This window comes from Cyprinodon tularosa, unplaced genomic scaffold (genome assembly GCF_016077235.1).
Source record: "Cyprinodon tularosa strain WSP-4 unplaced genomic scaffold, ASM1607723v1 ctg236, whole genome shotgun sequence".
In the NCBI taxonomy this organism is placed as follows: Eukaryota; Metazoa; Chordata; class Actinopteri; order Cyprinodontiformes; family Cyprinodontidae; genus Cyprinodon; species Cyprinodon tularosa.
Window position 1 is genome coordinate 13,656 of NW_024038883.1, and position 18,629 is coordinate 32,284.

Consider the following 18,629-nt stretch of genomic DNA (forward strand, 5'->3'; position numbering starts at 1 on the left):
CAGGTGGGGGAACATCAACAATGACAGGATTTTAGAAATATTCTTGGATTCCAGCTTTTAGCTGATCTGGAAAACCTACTTCTAAGATGTTTAATTTCTCAAACCAACCAGATTTTTAGCAACCTTATATTAAAAATTTAGTCTGATGATTAATATGATTTAAATTTCTTTATTTTGAGAAAAAAATTCCTGAGGCTTTACTGTACAGTTTTATGTTGAGATTCAAATATTTATAATTTTTTTTACAATGATTAAAGAAGAAAAGAAGAAAAAAAAATGTTTATTTGAGAAAAAAACATTTCATATTATTTTTAAAAATTCGTTAATTGCACTGATGTCCAATACTACCAGCACTATTCCAGAGTCTGATTTATTACAGATGTCATTGAACACCTTAATCAGGGTGTCTCTGTACTGTGGTTGCTATGGAAACCTGACCATCAAAGTAGCTGGTCATCATTAAGGAGGTATTTAACTGTTGAAACAACTTTTTCAATAATCTTATTGATGAAGGGAAGGTTAGAGATGGGCCTGTAGTTCTGGAGGACTAATTTATCCAAGCTGCTCTTTTTCAACAATGGTTTGATAATTGCTGTTTTTAAGGCTCTGAGGAAAACACCCGACATGAGGGATGAGTTTATGATCTGAATCAGATCAGACTCTAAAACAGGCAAATCGTTCTAAATAAAAGCTGTGGGTAAAACATCAAGACAGCAGGAAGAGGAGCTTAGCTGCTGAATAGTTTCCTCTAAACCTTTGAAGTTTATTGGGCAGAATTTTAACAGAGTTTATTTTAACTGGAGACAACATTGGTGCTGGAGCTGGCGTTGACGTGCAGACTGCTTTTTTAATATCATGTGTTTTTTGAGTAATAAATTTGAAAAGGCCTTGCAGGCCTTTTTAGTGTGGAGTTCATCGGCCACTGTGACAGGAGGGTTTGTTAAGCTGTCAACTGTGGCAAATAAGGCACGAACACTGTTGATGTTTTTGATCTCAGAGGAAAAAGATTCTCTTGCATCTTTTACTTTTAAATTATAGTTGTGAAGTTTCTCTTTATAGATTTCATTGTGAACTTGGAGTTCATTCATTCGCCACCTTAATTCAACATTTCCACACTCCCTCTTTTCATTCCTCACTGCTGGAGCATTTCTCCATTGAGATTTTATCTTCCCAGAGTCAACCTTCCCGTTAACTAGAGCAATGGAATCAATGATGTCTGCAACTTTAGAACAGAAACTATCAACCAGCTCATCTACTGAGTTACAGGGTACAGTGGAAACAGAAGGGTAAGATTGGGTGAAGTTATTAAAGGTACTGTAGAGAATTTAGCTAATTTAAGAGGCCTGCCCTCTCCTCTTAAAAGTGCAAATGCGAGAGCGTGCACAAGCCCTTTTCTCCTCGTGCACGCTCTGTTTAAAAGTTGCTGTTCTCATAGCTCATACAGGCGTACTGTGCCTGAACGTCTGCCCTAACCCCTAAATCCCTCAATCACCAGTGGTGTCAAAAGTTCCCACATTTGTTACTTCAGTAGAAGTATAGATACTGCATTTTAAAAAAAGTTGAAGTATCAACTTGACGTCTTTACTCAAGTAAAAGTGAAAAAGTATGTGCTCCAAAAACTACTTAAAGTATAAAAGTATAAAGTAACCTTTAAAAAAAACAGCCAGATGCCACTATATGAATAAAATATTTTTCGACTATTTCTAAAAATTTTGTGAGATAGGGCCAAGGATGAGGGAGGTCTGGTTGGTCTCCGTCTACCGATACGCTCTCGCCTGTGTCCGACCTTTCAGACATTTCAACATCTTTTTCTGAATCCCACATTGTAGCATGGCATAGACAATTCACGTTAGCAGTTTGAAGAACACCTGCTGGCTTCTGATGGTTTCCTTTAGCTAACCAATGAGTGTTTGCCTTCTATGACTCATCCAATCACACTAGTTTTCACTAGATGTGGGTGGAGCCAATGACCTGCATTGGATGGAGCACATGACGGGAAATAAATATTTAGAAACATTAAACCAGGGGTAACCAATTAAAAATCATTGGGGTCAAAATAAAAAAGATCATTGTGGGGTTTAAATCCAGAGAAATGTGAGTTTAAAAGTTTAAGAGGACGAAATGTTCAAACACAGACAGGGATTTGTAACGTCAGCCTCTGCACAGTGGAGAGAAGCTGCTGGCTCACAACCAGCACTTTTTCTCCCAGATCCTTTCACAGCAAAGCCTTTTATTAACAGTTTACAACATAATAGGGCGGGTCTTAAACAGAAAACCCAGTAATGATTATCTGGCAGGATGCAGGTCATAAGACCGTGTGACTCTGCCTCATGACCTACTGGATGCAGGTCATAAAAGTTTATGACCCTCCTGATTGAATCACAGGACAGAAATGTCGCATAATTTTATGATCATAATTCCAACATTTCCCCCCTCTTATACATAAAAAACATCAGCATAGAGCACTTCTAAAAAGATTTTCACTACATACATCATGAATGCATTGCAGATAGGGAATTCAGTAATCAAAGTTTAATATGCAAAACACAACAATATTAAAAGGAAAATTCAAGCAAAAAGGTAAAATTTATTAAGAATGTAAAAAGTTTAAAAATAATCTGTCACTTGAGTAGGCAAAAACTCTCCAATAGAGAAAAAATTCCTACTCGACCCCTCCCTAGGAGGCGATCATTATCTCTGTAAAAGATTACACAGCTTCATCGTCATCATTATCTTCATCAGCATCTCGGCGGAGTTGAGCATAAGTGATAGCTGAATATTGGATTAGAGTGAATCCTATCATTTTCTGAATCATTGATTGTAGGCATGGTATTAAGCAACAAATAAAAAGGAAAAATATGATTAACAATCATCCGAATGGTAAAGCTATCTTCATCAGTACCTGCCACCGTGATCTCATGGTGAACAAAACTGTCCATGGTGCTGCAACTGCACCGGAAGTGTGACGGTTAACATTCCTCTTTAGTTCTTTCAACTCATATTGTATTCATAGAAATAGGAATATGAGTACAAACATAACAGTCTGTTTTTTTCAAATCTTCAGCAACGCGCTTGGAATGCTGCCACCACATTTTGGCATTGTAGGATGACTTGCTGTGGATTCATCAAAGACCATTCTGTTCCTCCTTTGTTTCAGACAGTCAGTTTGAGTCCCTAGTAACACCAGTCCAACGGTCATCACCGGGCAGAAAAAACACTTTGGTTTTTCACATCTTCACCAGTCCTTCCAAGGAAACACCCACTACCCGGACTCTAAAAGACTGGGTTAGGTTGGTTTCTTCACCAGCGTTGAGACGAGTGGTCCTAAAAAACCAAACCCCTTTGAAGCTTGACTTCACCACAGATCTTTACCTTAGTCGTGGGGTCCCTTTGAAAGTAACTGAGCTTCTTGCTGAGGAAAGTTTTTTAATCAGCTTACAATGACTCTGGTGGATTCAAGTTTTCTCTCTTGGATCTTCACAGCGGTGGGGGTTGTTAGTTGCACTATGTAGGGTCCTTCCCACTTTGGAGCTTCCCAATTCTTCCTTTTGATGATTTTAATCAGCACTCGGTCTTCAGGCTTCAGGCCTTCCTGTGGGGAAACTAAAGGAGCTCTGGGCAGATTACATGTTCTTTGAACAGTTCTGTATTTGAAAAGTCTAAGAATTCACTTAGTTATCTGATTTCCTTGTGAATTGTATTTACAACATGTGAGACATGCAAAAAAATTTAAAAGCAGTAGTAGTTACACACCTGTGTGTGTTACTATACTATATTCATCATAACTCCCCCCTGTTTCAGACATGATAATTCCATGGATCAAAATAGCTGCTGGTTTTAATCAGAATCCGAATCAGAAATAGTTTAATAATCCCAGAGGGAAATTAATTTTGTTACACACTCAAGTTACAGTTTTCTCTTTATATACACATACCCAACTACACGATATAATAAAGACAAAAAATAAGAATATGGGGGAACTGTTGTTTACACAGTTCCTCTTTAACCCTTAAAAGTAAGACACTACAGGTATGAGCGTATCACCATGAGAATGTAACAACACAGAGGTCATATAACTTGCTTAACCGCCAACTGTTTGGATGCACAGCTTTTGATAAGTCTACAAAGCTAAGACAGTTGCCGAGAAAAGTTCTACATTCAGCTCTGCGAATTGCTGTCTGCTTCTCTGATATAGCTATTAGTGTGTCATTAAAGAAAAACTTAAAAGCTGAGTTTCTTTTTCATAATGTGGAATCTAAGCTCTATAGTAATTGCACAATTCTAAAAAGACATTCTTGTAGCTTTTTACCTTCTTCTGAAATAACATGACCCAAACAACAAACTTATTTCTGCACCCGCTAAAATTTTATAACTAGTTTATACTTTTTTTTGCTTCACATTGTAGCAGATATTGTTTTATCCTTGGCCTGTATTAGGAACTATTTCAACTAAATCTATAGTTGTCTTGCATCAATTTTTCTTGTAGATCACAAAGCATTTGGAATATCTTTGAAGTCATTTTTATCAAATTGTGATAGCAAATAATGCTGAGTTATGTTAACACATGCTAAATCTTGGACCTGGGGTTTTACATTGAACAGTATTTTATAAGGCTGTTTCCATAGTTCTGTGTTAGGGCTATAAAGCCAGCCTGGTTTGTGTGGTGCGGACATAGATAGAAATCAGATGCGCCTTCTGCAGCTTCTAAACGCAGGCCCGTGTCTCTCCACTGTGCTTCACTGGTCGTAACCAATGACAAATGATTTACCCATGATAAGCGGTACATTCCTTACATCTGTGTAGAAAACATAACAGTAACTGCCGCTAAGAACCCCCATCTGTGTACATAATTTGTGTAGCCATTATAGTAATGTCTTGTTTCAGAAACTGTTTTGCAAACTTTTCACGTGGGGTTAAGCACAAATTCAAAGTGTTCTACTGTTCAACTAACAGTTTCATCCAATGGATCTGACAATGTGCTTCTAGCATAGTGATATATAAACACAAGAAGATTTTGTTGAAAGGCTATTTATATGTTCTCCACATTCAGCCTTCATGCCCCCCTGTTTGGGAAAAATTGCTTAATTTTCCCATCAATTCCCATCCTAACAGATTAATGGGGTGAGTTGGTGATATTACTACAAAAACATGCAACCTTGCAATCTTTTTCCTAATCCTTTGACATCCACTCCTGGGATGTTTGACCATTTGCTGATTTTACAAAAACTAACATTTTAGATGGTTTTAGTCCTACATTATCTTTAATGCAAATTTTACAGGCTCCTGAATTGCATATAAGTCTAACTGCTTGTCTAATAATTGTTAAAACTATTCATGTTTTTGCCTTTAATGCATTTTATATCCCCCATGCTTCATACACGTCTACTATTTTAATGGCTTACCTATTTGCTCAAGCACCTATTCACACTCAGATGAAGAACTTCCCCTGTGGACTCTTCCTTCCTGGTCTGCTTTTACTGGTCTGGACTGAAAGCCCCCTTTGAAGTTCTAGAACCACCCCTGCATCCTTGATGCCTTTTGAAATTTCACATGTTTTCGTTAATGCAATAACTTCTGCAGCTTGCACAGAATATGATGATTTTAAAGCAGCACTGTAAAGAGTTTTTTTTTTTTTTTAACTCATCTACAATTGTAAAAACAACTAATTTCTTTCTGGAAACTGACACATCCACATACAAATTTTATAACCCCTCCTATGGTTCATCTTTTCTTTTGGGTGGTTAGATCCAGGTAGTAAAATGTTTTCGGGGATGAGCCTGAATGTATCACATGTGTATCAGCTGCATCTCTGGAGTAACTTCCCCCTGCAGCATGTACACCTTTTTACTAATACTTCTCTGTCTGTAGGCTCTAGCACTAATTGCAATTTCCTTAACAAATCTCTGCCTAATAGATTAACTGGACAGTCTGGGCTTAACACAAAATCAGCTTCCACCCTGAATTCCTCTTCATCAGTGACCAATTGTTTTTCAGAAATGCGTTGAACTACCATTTTCCCATCAGCAGAGACTACAGTGATCCATTTTAGTCCCGGTTTAACCTGAGGTATTGTATCCCTCAGAATAGATATATTGGCCCCGATGTCACACAGGAATTTTACTTTTACCCCTTGAATGTTTAAATGCCAGTACAGTTAAAAGCATGCTCGTTGCTAGCACAGTGGCGATCTTTGTGCAGTTATCATGGCGGAACCAGCGTGAAAACAGCGAAAGCCCATGTCGGAGCAGGCAAGAAAGAGGAAAAGGGCTCCGGACAGAGAGAGGAGTCGTACACGGGTGAACATCAGGCAAGCTTTTTCCGAATGGCGAGAGCTAAAATAAAAAGAAGGCTGCAAGGCTGATGCAGACCTCGCGTTTCTGCTGATGCGATTGTAAGTAACATTGGAATGGTTTCTCTCTCTCTGTGAGCATGTTCATACTTTCACTGTATTAGTCATTTGTTGCGTTCGCCTGTCTGCTGAGCTCAAAACAACCATGCCTGGCTTGACGGAGAAGCCAGGAGAACAGCTGTGCATATTTACGACAGTGCACTTTTACTTTCGCCCTCTGGGGGGAGTCTCGCTGGAAAATCAACACCGGTTGCATAGTATACCTTTAAACAGAAAACCCAGTATTATCTGGCAGGATGCAGGTCATAAGACAGTGTGAAATGACCATCTGGCTGGATGGAAGTCACACAACCGTGTGACTCTGCCTCATGACCTACTGGATGCAGGTCATAAAAGTTTATGACCCTCCTGATTGAATCACAGGATAGAACTAGAACCAGAATGTTTCATATGCCCACACATTAATTTTATAATTGTCATTCAATAACTCTAACAATCATCAACCAGTAAAGGTCTGGAGACATTTTTAATGATATGTTACACTTGTATGACTGTATTCCTGTATATCCATCAGTAGTTAAAGGTCAAGGGTCAGCAAATGCTAATTCTGCCTGTAAAACAATGACAGCGTAATTGTGGCTGTCTGATCTGAAGCCTCGTTTGGAGCTTTTAAACTGGCTTTTGAAACAGTCGGCATCACTGTTTATTGTTGTGTGTGAAAAACAAGAGACTACAACAAACAAATCAGCCGTACCTCGGACAAAATCTTTGGATTTAATGTTGTTCATAACACCCTTACTTTTGTAAATGAATCCACCAAATAACCACAATTGCTTCCCACGTTTTTATATCATCGATATAACAACAAGTAGCTCCATTGGTCATATTTTGATCCACTTTCCTCGTTGATATGTGGTTGTACAGAGCGAGGACCAGGAGCAACAGGTGGCCAGAGGGCCTGGAACAGTGCTGGCTCTGCTGCATCTACAGGAGGCTCCTGCAGGGCTGCTCTCCTCCAATCCATGCATGCTGCTCCCAGTGAACTATTCAGGATCTGCACATCTGCTGAAACTGTAGCCAGGCGAAGGCTGCCAGCAGCTGCTGTGGGTTCTGCAGGCGTAGGAGGCAGAGTGGCTGAAACACACAGTAAATGTTGCATTATTAAAGTAACACTAAAGAATACATTTGGTCCCTCTCTGAATTATTGTGGGACCAAATTTACTCTCAAAGTGTTACTTTAACTCTGTAACATTTACTGTGCAGAGGAGCCTGAACGAGCAGCCTCAGGAGCGCCTGAGCAAAGCCCAGGAGGAGGTCTCCTCCCTGATGGCCTCGCACTACCAGAACCTCCACACTGTTGTGATTTTATGTTAAACTCTATTGGGAATTCTACTGGGAATTTATATTTCTGATACTTTAATATGTTTATTTCAGCTGTTATATACTGTTTATGACACCCAGTCATACTAACTGTGCATTAGAACAATAGATGAAAGAGTGATTCGAGCTCTAATCATGGTCAAACAGTTAATTCTGCACATACATGGAATAAATTCACCACAACTTCTGTTCAAAATATAAGATTTTATTAACATAAATAATTCAGCTCCAAATCAAACATATTTCAGTTTAACACTCTCAACTAAGACTAGTTAAACTCAACTAAACTAAACTACACAAAGAGGAAGGGGAAAACGGTTGAAAACCACATTACAGTTTAAGATGGATTCTGTGTTTGAAACCAAAGTTTATCTGGAATAATTTGGGATATGATCAAATTAGCTTTTCACTAATTTTAAAGAAATTGGAATGTTTTCAGACCAATTCACAATGCAAATCCATGAGGTGAATAAAACATTATTTGGCCAAATAATGTTTTATTAAATGATTTGCTTAATCAAGAACCAATAACCTTTAGTTAAATGATTCTTTACCCTCTTTGAAATAGCTAGCAGCGAATAGACATCAGGATTCCACTAAATGACTCTTGGTCAGACTTGCTAATGGAAATGTAATGAGCATCTGAGGAACACATGAACACTAATGTTATATCAGTGTTTAAATCCTTAGTGAATAAAGCTTGTCTAAGCTTTAGCAACAGCTCAACACATATTCCTGTAGCATAGCGTAGCATGCAGTCCATTCTTTAGCATCAATTAGCGTTGTCTTTACTCAGCAGTAAACACATGATATGATTAGCACAGCAGGGGTTCTTTGTCTCAGTCATTCATCAGGCAGTCCTTCTCTCCAGTCTGGCTCTAAAAGTTCTGAAACTCAAAAGAAATGTGTTGCAAAATGTCTGTTTTGCAGCAGTTTGCTTCTGAAAGGTTCTGACTTATCCTTGATGGTTCTGGAGATCTGGTTCCCCTGAGGCCTGCATCTTCGCTGTAGTGGAGATCCAACCAAGGCGGACCCCAGCTTTGAGCACAGGGGCAGTAAAGATCAGGAGCAAAAAGAGTCAAAAGGAATGGCAGAGTCTTGTGTGCTCTGTGGTTTTGCTCTGTCCTCACAGAGAGGGGGGTAGGTTTTCACACCTCTGGTGGCTTCCGTGTGACTTGCCTGTGACTGCTTTGGCTGAAAAGGGGGCTGCAGAAGTCCCCCAGCTGTTATTCACCAAAGCTGGTCATCTATTAAGATGAAATATGGAAATTTGGAAACTGGTTCCCAATGTCCAAAAAGTATGATCATATAGCATATGGCACAACAACACAGAGCTGCCTGACCGTGTCGACCAAGCCAAGGATGTGCAGAAAGAGAAAAAAAATAAATAGTACACAGGCAGCAGAACTAGAGAAACAGCTGCAGGAGAAAAACTCAGCATGGGTCTGGCTGTCCTGAAGACACACGAAGTGGACTTTGGCCAACAAGAGAGAACAGTCAACTCATCAAAGGGGGCTGTAAGGAGGTTGAAGCAGGGACACTCATAAGGACCACTCCATCTGAACAATAAAAATGCCATCGGAGCAGCTCCTGGTTCTGCAATCAGAAAGTATCACACACACACACAAAGTAAAAAACTGTCATGATCTTGGTGCTGATGGTTTGGTTGTTTCCTTTGCTCCTTGCTCCTCTGTCTAATTGGTTCTGCGGCTGATTATCGCCGATCATTTCCACCTGGTTTCTGTACTATTTAGGTTGTGTGTTTGCCTCCCATCAGCGCCACGTTATTCGAGTGTTTTGGTGAGATGTTTCCGAGTGTTAGGATCTGGAGGTCTGTCCACCTTTCTCCAGCAGAGGGCGTTCTAGGTCTGCTGGAGCTGAAGCTGACTACCACACCTGCGGCTCGTTCGCTCATCAGGAGACCAGCATTTAAGGAGGGCAGAGCAACACTCCAGTGCCAGAGTGTTTTGCCAGTTATGGTTAGCAAGCCTGAGCCAACCTGCCTGTCTGAATCTCTGACTCCCTGAAAACCTGACTTGAAACTAATCTGTTTTTGTCCTCTCTGCTTCTCAGGAAGAACCAGCCTGAAACCTGAAACCTGGAAGGGTTTCTCAGTCTGAAACCAATCTGTCTGTTCTCTGAAGAACCCTGGAAAACCAAACCTGTCTGATACCTGCCTGCCCGCTCTCAGAAGAAACTGAGAGAGAAGCTCAGATCCAGATCAGCAAGATCACAAACCAAGCCCTGCCTCTGCCTAGCCCTCTGTCCGCCAACAGCCTCTGGACCCTCCTGGTTCCCCCCTTCTGCCGCTCTGCTCAACCTCTGAATAGGTATAGATCTGCACTCTATCAACCCGCAAGATTACCTGGAAGTCTACTAACCAATCTGTCCCATCTGTCGTGACCAGACCCGGACCCGATAAATCCTAGAATCAGTATTTATTTACTTGTGTTGTTCAATAAACATTGTGAACTTTTTCCCAGCCTCTGAGTGTTCTGCATGTGGGTTAGATCCCTTAAGACCAACATGACACCGAGCATTCTTTAGTCTGTCTGTTTCCTGATTTTGACCAGTTTCTGCCCTGAGGATCTCGAGTTATGTCTTGCCCCTGTCTGCTCTGTTTGTCGTATCTGTTTCCTGGATTCTACCCGCTTCTGAACCTGGAACTGTCTTCTGACTTCGGCCTTGGATTTCCCTTCTGGACTTTGTTGCTGCTCGGCGTCGGCTGGCGCCCGCTCCGCTCGCTCTCTAGGAACTCTGGGGCCATCGCCCGACGCAACTGCGGTCAAACCTCCCTCCTGGATTCAGCTGTGTTCTCCGCGAATGGACTGAACTTTGAATCAGGTCAGTGACTTTGCTCCAAGTCGTATTCAGCTCCTCATCCAGTCACTGACCTGTATTCTCCCATCTTTGCAGAGATCCGCCCCGCAGCAGACGAGCAGCCCCACGCACCTGTTAGTTTAAATAAACGCTTTGAACTTTCCCACTGTGTGTCTGGACTTGAATTCTGGGTCCAACATTTTGAGACCTTTACAAAAACATAAAGTAGTTTAGCCATTTTCCTTATAATTTCATATATATTACTCCAGCGAGTTGATGGTCTCATGTTGAACTGATATTCCTTTCTCATCTAATAATGGATATCCAATAACTACAAAACTCATTAACCCTGGATGTCTGGGGGACAGTGATTGGCCTACATGTTCTGAATTCTGGCGTACCATAAAGAATAAATTACGAACAGTTTAGTTTGTGCCTTCAAGTCGTTGCCCATAGGAAGACGTTACTTGGATATAACCTAACGGAATATCTTCAGAACGGCTCCAAATGACACTAAACTCATATGGGTGAGTAGAACATGATGGAATAACGTAAAATCAAGGACCCAATGTAAAAAAAAAAAAAAACGGCGTTCCCCTTTAAGCTAGTGAGGTCATTGGTACTCATCTGAAATTCTTCTTCTAAATGAAACTTATCAGGTTCATTTTGGTCTGCTTAACAACTTACTACATTTTGGGTAAATATTTTTATTCTAGGCCAAATCAAATGCAGATTATTTAAGAAGTTCATTCACATAAAACTGTTCTTTTTACCAAAATGTTTTTCTTTACTTCTATCAGTGTAGAGATGTGATTAGCACAGATAAAGCTGTTAAAATAGAGACATCTGGAAATCAGTTTCTTTATCTAAAAGCTGCTCTACTGTAATGAAAGAGGAGCAGATGTGCTGAAAAACATTGTTTTCTTCATTGGGGTTTATCAAAAATGCATTTTTATTAATCGCAACCTCTGCATCCAAATGACCCCTAGTTTTAAAAACCTGTTAACAGGTTCAGGACGGAAAAATATTTCTGTGAACTAATGCATTGGTAAATCTAACAGGAAACCCACAATAACAAGCGGCCCCTCATGCATCTGCAAAGGTGATTCTGCAAAGAAACCGAATCTGCAAATAAACACGAACTTACTGACCGCAGTTCATCATCAATGATTTTAGAGATAAACAGATTAGGACAGACTGGCTGCAGCCCAGTCAGATGTTAGATTGATAATAGCGGGGATTTTAAAACATGTGAAACAGAACAAATTATATTTAAATACCAACTGAATTTTTGTTATATTTTTATTATAGACAAATGAAATGGGATAAAATAGAGACTAACCAAACCAATAACTCAAGTGTCACCACTTCAGCTTTCTGGTAAAGTTCTCTTTAACTAAGATAATAACTTTTAAATGAAATAGTGGTGTGAAAAGTTTGTTATAACAAAGCAGTGGAGAGACCAAAGAACTCTGTTAAACAGATCGTCTGTTTCTGTACATTTAATAATTATTTCTATCATGGTTTTACAAAGCTACGTGTTCCAGCCAATGAGTGAATACAAGATGTTGTGATTTTATGTTGTTTTCTATTCTCAGCCAGCTGGGAATTTATGTGTCTGATATTTTAAGATGTTTATTGCCCTCCCCGGTAGGGGGGGGGGGCAATAAACAATTAAAATATGTTATTTATAATCAGGAACCAATAACTTTTAGCTAAATGATTCTTTACCCTCTTTGAAATAGCTAGCAGCGAATAGACATCAGGATTCCACTAAATGACTCTTGGTCAGACTTGGTAATGGAAATGTAATGAGCATCTGAGGAACACATGAACACTAATGTTATATCAGTGTTTAAACCCTTAGTGCAGAGGTCCTCAACGTTTTCTAGGCCAAGGACCCAAGAACTGATGGCGAGATGGAGCGGGGACCCCCTAACTATATATATCGTATGAAATTATGTTATATTGGGATTATTAGAGTATTTCTGATTCTGATTCCTGGTTGATGGGACAGGTGTTGTGAATTAAATGGTGCCCAGCTTGAAAGAGCTCCTGGGTGTCGCTGAATGTGAGCATTGATGACTGAAAGACATCTTCTGCCTACATTTATCTACTACAGTGTGTTTTAAAGACATTGCAATTAGTGGAAACAATTGCAGGGGGAAATATAAAAGAAAATCTTAATCAACTAAATCTTTCGCGACCCCCATGCAGTACCTCTGTGGACCCCCTAGCAGTCGCGGCCCCCCTGTTGAAGACCTCTGCCTTAGTGAATAAAGCTTGTCTAAGCTTTAGCAACAGCTCAACACATATTCATCACAGTTTCATCCATTTGCAGCTCTTGCAAGGGAGAGGAGGCAAAGAGAGCAGGAGCCAAAGGGAGCAGGAGGAAAAGAGGCAAAAAGAAGGGCAGAGTCTTGTGTGCTCTGTGGTTTTGCTCTGTCCTCACACAGGGGGGGGTAGGTTTTCACACCTCTGGTGGCTTCCGTGTGACTTGCCTATGACTGCTTTGGCTGAAAAGGGGGGGCTGCAGAAGTCCCCCAGCTGTTATTCACCAAAGCTGCATGTTCTCCTCTGGTCATCTATTAAGATGAAATGTGGACACTGGTTCCCAATGTCCAAAAAGTATGAGCATGGCATATGGAACAACAAAGATAAATGCCTAAAAGCAGATTTACTACAACTCTGCTGCTTCTTTTTAAATCAGGTCTCCTGTACTGCCACCCTGGCCTTTTTGATCCTAAGAAAATAATTACATTTATGATTTTTGATCTAAGTTGGCCAAGCTGACAAAGACAGAAGGCTGTGGTGTTTGTGGAGACTAAGGCTGGACTGCAGAGCATTTAGTCCTGATGACTGACCTGTGGTCCTGCACAAAACAGCTAATATTAAGTTTTATTGTGTTAAATAAAGAAACTGATGATTGTCAGATAATGGATGAATGGATGATTTCGTCTGCTGTAACAAATGCAGCTTGGAAACCTGTGAGGAAATGACTGCCATGTTTTTATGGTGACCAGTTTAACGTTAACTCTGGATCCAGGATGCATTGGTGCTGCTGGCAGCTGACTGAGTCAAACCAGAAACAGTGATAGAGATAGTCACCATGCATTGACTGATGCAGCAGTTCGTTACCATGGTAACTGATAGCACTCTGGTGATATTGATGGGAGGGATGTAGTCCTGCTTCTTTGGTGTTAAAACATGTGACAGCTGTAGCTCATGTTCCAGGGGCTGTTTAAACCTTTAAAGAGGCCTTATGGAGTGTTCTAATGATCCTGCCACCTGTGGCCAAAACACAGAACTGCAGCTCTCTTCTGACAGTTCTCTTAACTCACTTTCATATTCAACAGGAGTATTTCAATACACCTTATGTGAAGTTGGCCTTTCGTGTCTGAGTTGAGCTGGATTTCGCTTCTGAGTATAAGAGAAAATCCATGTTGAATAAAATGTCCGTTACACGAGTACGGACTCGTTTTCTCACCAAGTACGTTCTTGACTAGAACCCAGGAAAGTCTGGACTCGGGGAGAACGGGAGTACGCAGCATAGATCTGGGTCAACTGGAACAGAAGCGTACTGATGACATCATCACATTCAAAGCTAGTCTGGAGCTGCATTTCGCTCCTGTTATTAATAGTCTCTAGATAATAATAAATTATGACTTTTTTCATTTAGTGGAGGAATAATAATGAATAATAATGCTCAGATAACGAGAAATCAAATGTACTTTAAATAAATAAAACAATCAAACCGCCATCAGAGCCAGCGGCTGGTGAAGACGGGCTAACGTTAGCCCTGGCTACAGAAGACGGGCTAACATTAGCCCTGGCTGCTGCAGACGGGCTAACGTTAGCCCTGGCTACTGAAGACGGGCTAACGTTAGCCCTGGCTACTGAAGACGGGCTAACGTTAGCCCTGGCTGCTGCAGACGGGCTAACGTTAGCCCTGGCTACTGAAGACGGGCTAACATTAGCCCTGGCTACTGAAGACGGGCTGACGTTAGCCCTGGCTGCTGTTAGCAACGGCCCCTGGACATCTCAACATCAGAACCTTTTTTTAAATTGCGCATTACATCAATAAATGTTCCGTATAGTGAAGCTTAAAGTATAATCTTCTTGCCTCAAATGATCTTAAAACGTACTTTTATTGAACAACAGCAACAGAAAAGAGAACTTTTAACTTAATACCTTAACTTAATACTAACCTGGAAGCTGCTGTCAATTAAAACTGAGCTGAGGCTGATGACGTTTCACACCCACAAGAGCTCAGGAACACAAATTACACATTATTGTGCACATTATTGTACACACGGTACACATTATTGCTAACTTCAAATTTAGCAACTGCGTCTTCTGCAGGCCAGCTTTGTCGGTCGATGACATCATACCGTGGCAACGAGGTCTGTTCAGATTAGGACAGGTCCGCTGTTTCCTCCGTAGCCATGGGTATCCCATGATTCACTGCAAGTCCAGGAAAGCCGACTGCTCCTTGCTTGGAGGAAAAAGGTTTTTAGCGCCGAACAGTGGTGAACATTGGAAGTGCAGTTTAATATAATCCAAGTTTGTGAATAGTTCCGTCTGAAATCAATGAAAATAGTTGTTTTAATGGTTATTGAGTCAGATATGTGGCGGTAATGTTTGGTTTATTGAACGGTTTTATCTGTCCCTGTGTAAATAGGTTTAGCTGATATTTAAGCTCAGATTAAGGTTAACTAAACATTTCTGTATCTTTGACCTTTTTAACATTTTACTAAACTTATTTTTAATGAATGCGATTAAAAATAGTATTTGGTTTGATCCAGAATTACTTTCATCAGTTCATCAATTCAGCTCAGTGTTATTTTTCTCAAAGCTGCATCATCTTAAACACCAACCAAACTCACATTATGAACCTAAGCCCGCCCAAAAAAACCTCAGAATAAAATGTTCCATTCCAACAGCCAATCAGCTTCTACATCTCCTTTAATGGAAGAATCTGCATCATATCTTCACCGTATGAAACCTGTGAAACTGTCACTTAGATGCAGATCAACGTCGCCATGGATGAAAGGCAGATGATTCTGGTTGTTCTCTTTGGTAATTTTTAGATTTACCAACATATAAATAATTATGACCATGATAGGGATAAAAACTAAAGTTGGCTATATTTAAAGTTTAGATCTCCTGAATGTCGGAGCTTTAATCCTGGAACAATATTCATGTTCTTTCTTCAACGTCTTTCTGTTTCAGGACTTTTTTCCTGGAATCTCTGCTCCATTTCTGCTTCAATGCTGGAGACGATTGTTCGACCTGGAGACAACATCACCCTCTATTGTGACTGCAGGCCGTCCACTGGAGTATATATAGTCTGGTATAGAAACTGCTCCCATCAACACCAACCCACTCTTGTGATGGAGACACTGAAAAGCTTTATTTTAGAAAAGGAAAACTTACATCGTCATTTTAAATTTTTAAAGAATCAGTCGTCCGACTCGTATGACCTGCAGATCATAAACGTCACTGATTCTGATGAAGGACTATATTACTGTGGAACATTTGAAATAAAGGTGGAGAAAAATGTCTACGTCTACGGAAACATCAGCACAAGGATCAAACTCTGTAAGTTTTCCTTTCTCATTTGATCACAGAGCTTCTAGAAGAATAATTATTTTACAAAAGTTGGACCAAAGTGTCATGATGGGTTCACTAGTGAGACCCAGTTATGCAGAACACCACGGAGACGGAAACAGAAGTAAAAGGTTTAACAATGTTTATTGTCACAAGCACTGTATAAATCACTGGTTCTGGTTCAGGCCTGGGGAACTGGTTCACTGGAGTCTGCGTGGGAGACAGTTCAGTTAGCGTTTGCTCAGAAGAGTTTGATTCAGACAGTTCCAGATTTGTACCTTGAGGGTTCTTAGTTAAAGCCTTGAGAGGGAAACTGTTGGGTCCGGAGATGGTTTGTTCAGCAGAGTCCGTTAACTGTTTCAGCGTCTTACTTCTGAGAGAGAGCTGACCTTGGCTTTGAGTTTCCAGCTCTTGGTCCTGAGCTGCATGGAAATCCAGAGAAAGGCTTCAGGTTTTGGCTCAGAGGGCAGGCTCGGCAGGTTAAGCTCTTCCTGAGCTTCACAGGAGAAAAACAGGATTCCTAGAAAACAGAGACAAAGGTTAGAATCCTGTCTGGATTCAAAAGTCAACGAAGGTTCTCAGAGATACTAGGCTTAGGTGATAACCAACTGGATAAAACACTGCGGCGTCGAGGCAAGGTCTGAAGACAGCTTAAATACTGTGGATCCTCTGATGATGGGATGAGCTGCAGCTGTGCAGGAGGCTCGGCTCAGGAGGATCCACGGCGGACTCTGCTGGAGGAAGGTGGTACTTCTCCAGCTCCCAACACAAAGTGTTTTAACATTAATGTGGAGCTGAATCAGAGAAAGATGAAACATCAAGATGTTAATGAGTGGATTCATCTAATGGTTTATTTGGAATAAATAAAAATAAAAACTTTTGACCATGCTTATAAATCAAACAGATGAATGTATTTTTATTTACTTTATCATTTGACCTTTATTGACCCCAGAAAATAACCATTAAGATTAACAATCTCTTTTTCAGTAGAGATCTGGCAAAAAATAAAATAAAAAATAAAAGGTTTTTGGGTTTGAGAAAAATAATCTTACATGTGTTTGGTTGGTCAATAATCATTTCTGTTGAAATTATGATTAATAAAATGATGCAGATTCTCAGTATTTACTGGTAGAGATCAGCTAATGACATCCACAGAATCAGGAGGTGATTAAGAAATAATTATCTCTGTGTTAAAACTACAGACTAGAACAATCTGTTTAGATGCTTTTATTTGGAGCTCATTAAAAAAATAACAAAGGTTTTTTTTATAATTTACCATTACAAAATCTTTTCATTAAATGTGACCAATGCAGACCCACTAAGTGAGTTTTTTTATGTGTCTCGTTTTAGATGCAGGGTCTGGTTTCCTGCATCAGAACATTTCCAGACCAGTGGTGGAGTGCGGTTTGTGCTGGAAGCTGCTGTTCTCTGTCTGTCCTGCTGTTTGTTTTCTTTCTACTTTTCTTTCCTCACTTCTTGGTTCCTTCCTTTGCTGGAAACCAGGTACTGACTGAATATACATCCTTCCAAACCTACATTTCTATTACAGTACTTTGATTCCTTGACTCTTATTTTAATTCCCGCTGCAGAAACACCTGATGATAAGGAAAACAAATCTGACTCTATGAGACCTGCAGGAAAATCAGAGGTAACCAACTGAAACTCATTTATCAGTTTTTTATGAACAGATTTTTAGACAAACAATAAATTCGCTTCATGCAACCTTTGAAGTATAGTTATAGTTTTCTAAATAATCGATTGCAGGTTTTTCACACACATTGCATTCCTTAGAGGAACTGCCATCATTCTAAATCAGATGTTTAATTTTAGGGGAGAAATGTGTGTTTTGCTGCCCTGGGAGACCATCCAACATTAAAGAAACCAAAGAAGAAGAAAACAGTCCACAGCTCAGACCGAAGCCTGTTTACTGCTGTCATCTACGCCCAGATGGTTGATGATGATCCATAGAGGCAGAGTGCTCTCACTAACGCTCTTCCTCTGCAACTGAAAGCTGCAGTTTTCTCCGAATGAATTGATGATTAACAGCTGATAACAAATACTCAGTTATTAATGTTTATAAATAATAAAAGCCCAGAGCAACTTTTTCACCAAAGATTGTGTTTCCTCTGCTGTCACTTCCATCTGGTTTTCAAGTCTGTTATAGAGCATCAGTCACACTCTGACTCTGTCACTGACCAGTCAGCCATTATTTATTACCAACTGATGCGTAAAGGTAATAACATGTTATCACATTTTTTAAAATATTAAAGGAAAAGTTCGCTCATATTCAAAAGTCAAACTTCTGAAAGTTCTTTAAACATGAAATTATTCCATCCTGTTAAATAAATGATAAATGTTTTTCATTAAAATTAATTTTAATTTGAATGTGCATCCATGTTTGTCAAAGAACACTACTGCCACCTACTGGTTTGTGACGTCATAGTGCGGTATCGGCTAATCTTTGACCTGT

General features: G+C 40.0%; 1 protein-coding gene across 2 annotated transcripts; it reads left to right on the forward strand.

The window, feature by feature from the left end:
- The first annotated feature begins 15,551 nt into the window (after window positions 1-15,551).
- On the forward strand, window positions 15,552-18,260 carry LOC119784876. Of its 2 annotated transcripts, none has more exons than XM_038287136.1 (5): window positions 15,552-15,628; window positions 15,782-16,150; window positions 17,510-17,662; window positions 17,749-17,807; window positions 17,990-18,260. In XM_038287136.1, exons 1-5 carry the CDS (start codon window positions 15,574-15,576, stop codon window positions 18,125-18,127), a joined length of 774 nt encoding a protein of 257 aa, XP_038143064.1. In that variant the 5' UTR covers window positions 15,552-15,573; the 3' UTR covers window positions 18,128-18,260. The 2 variants fall into 2 exon arrangements, with proteins under 2 accessions (XP_038143064.1, XP_038143065.1); XM_038287137.1 differs by having other exon boundaries at window positions 15,563-15,615.
- Window positions 18,261-18,629: the final 369 nt, after the last annotated feature.

What these genes read in the sequence shown, in the direction of transcription:
- LOC119784876 (XM_038287136.1), top strand. Translation starts at nt 15,574, where the DNA reads ATGCAGATCAACGTCGCCATGGATGAAAGGCAGATGATTCTGGTTGTT. An exon ending in CAGCACAAGGATCAAACTCT is followed by an intron (nt 16,151 to 17,509) that starts GTAAGTTTTCCT and finishes GTCTCGTTTTAG; the next exon opens with ATGCAGGGTCTGGTTTCCTG. An exon ending in GACCTGCAGGAAAATCAGAG is followed by an intron (nt 17,808 to 17,989) that starts GTAACCAACTGA and finishes GTTTAATTTTAG; the next exon opens with GGGAGAAATGTGTGTTTTGC.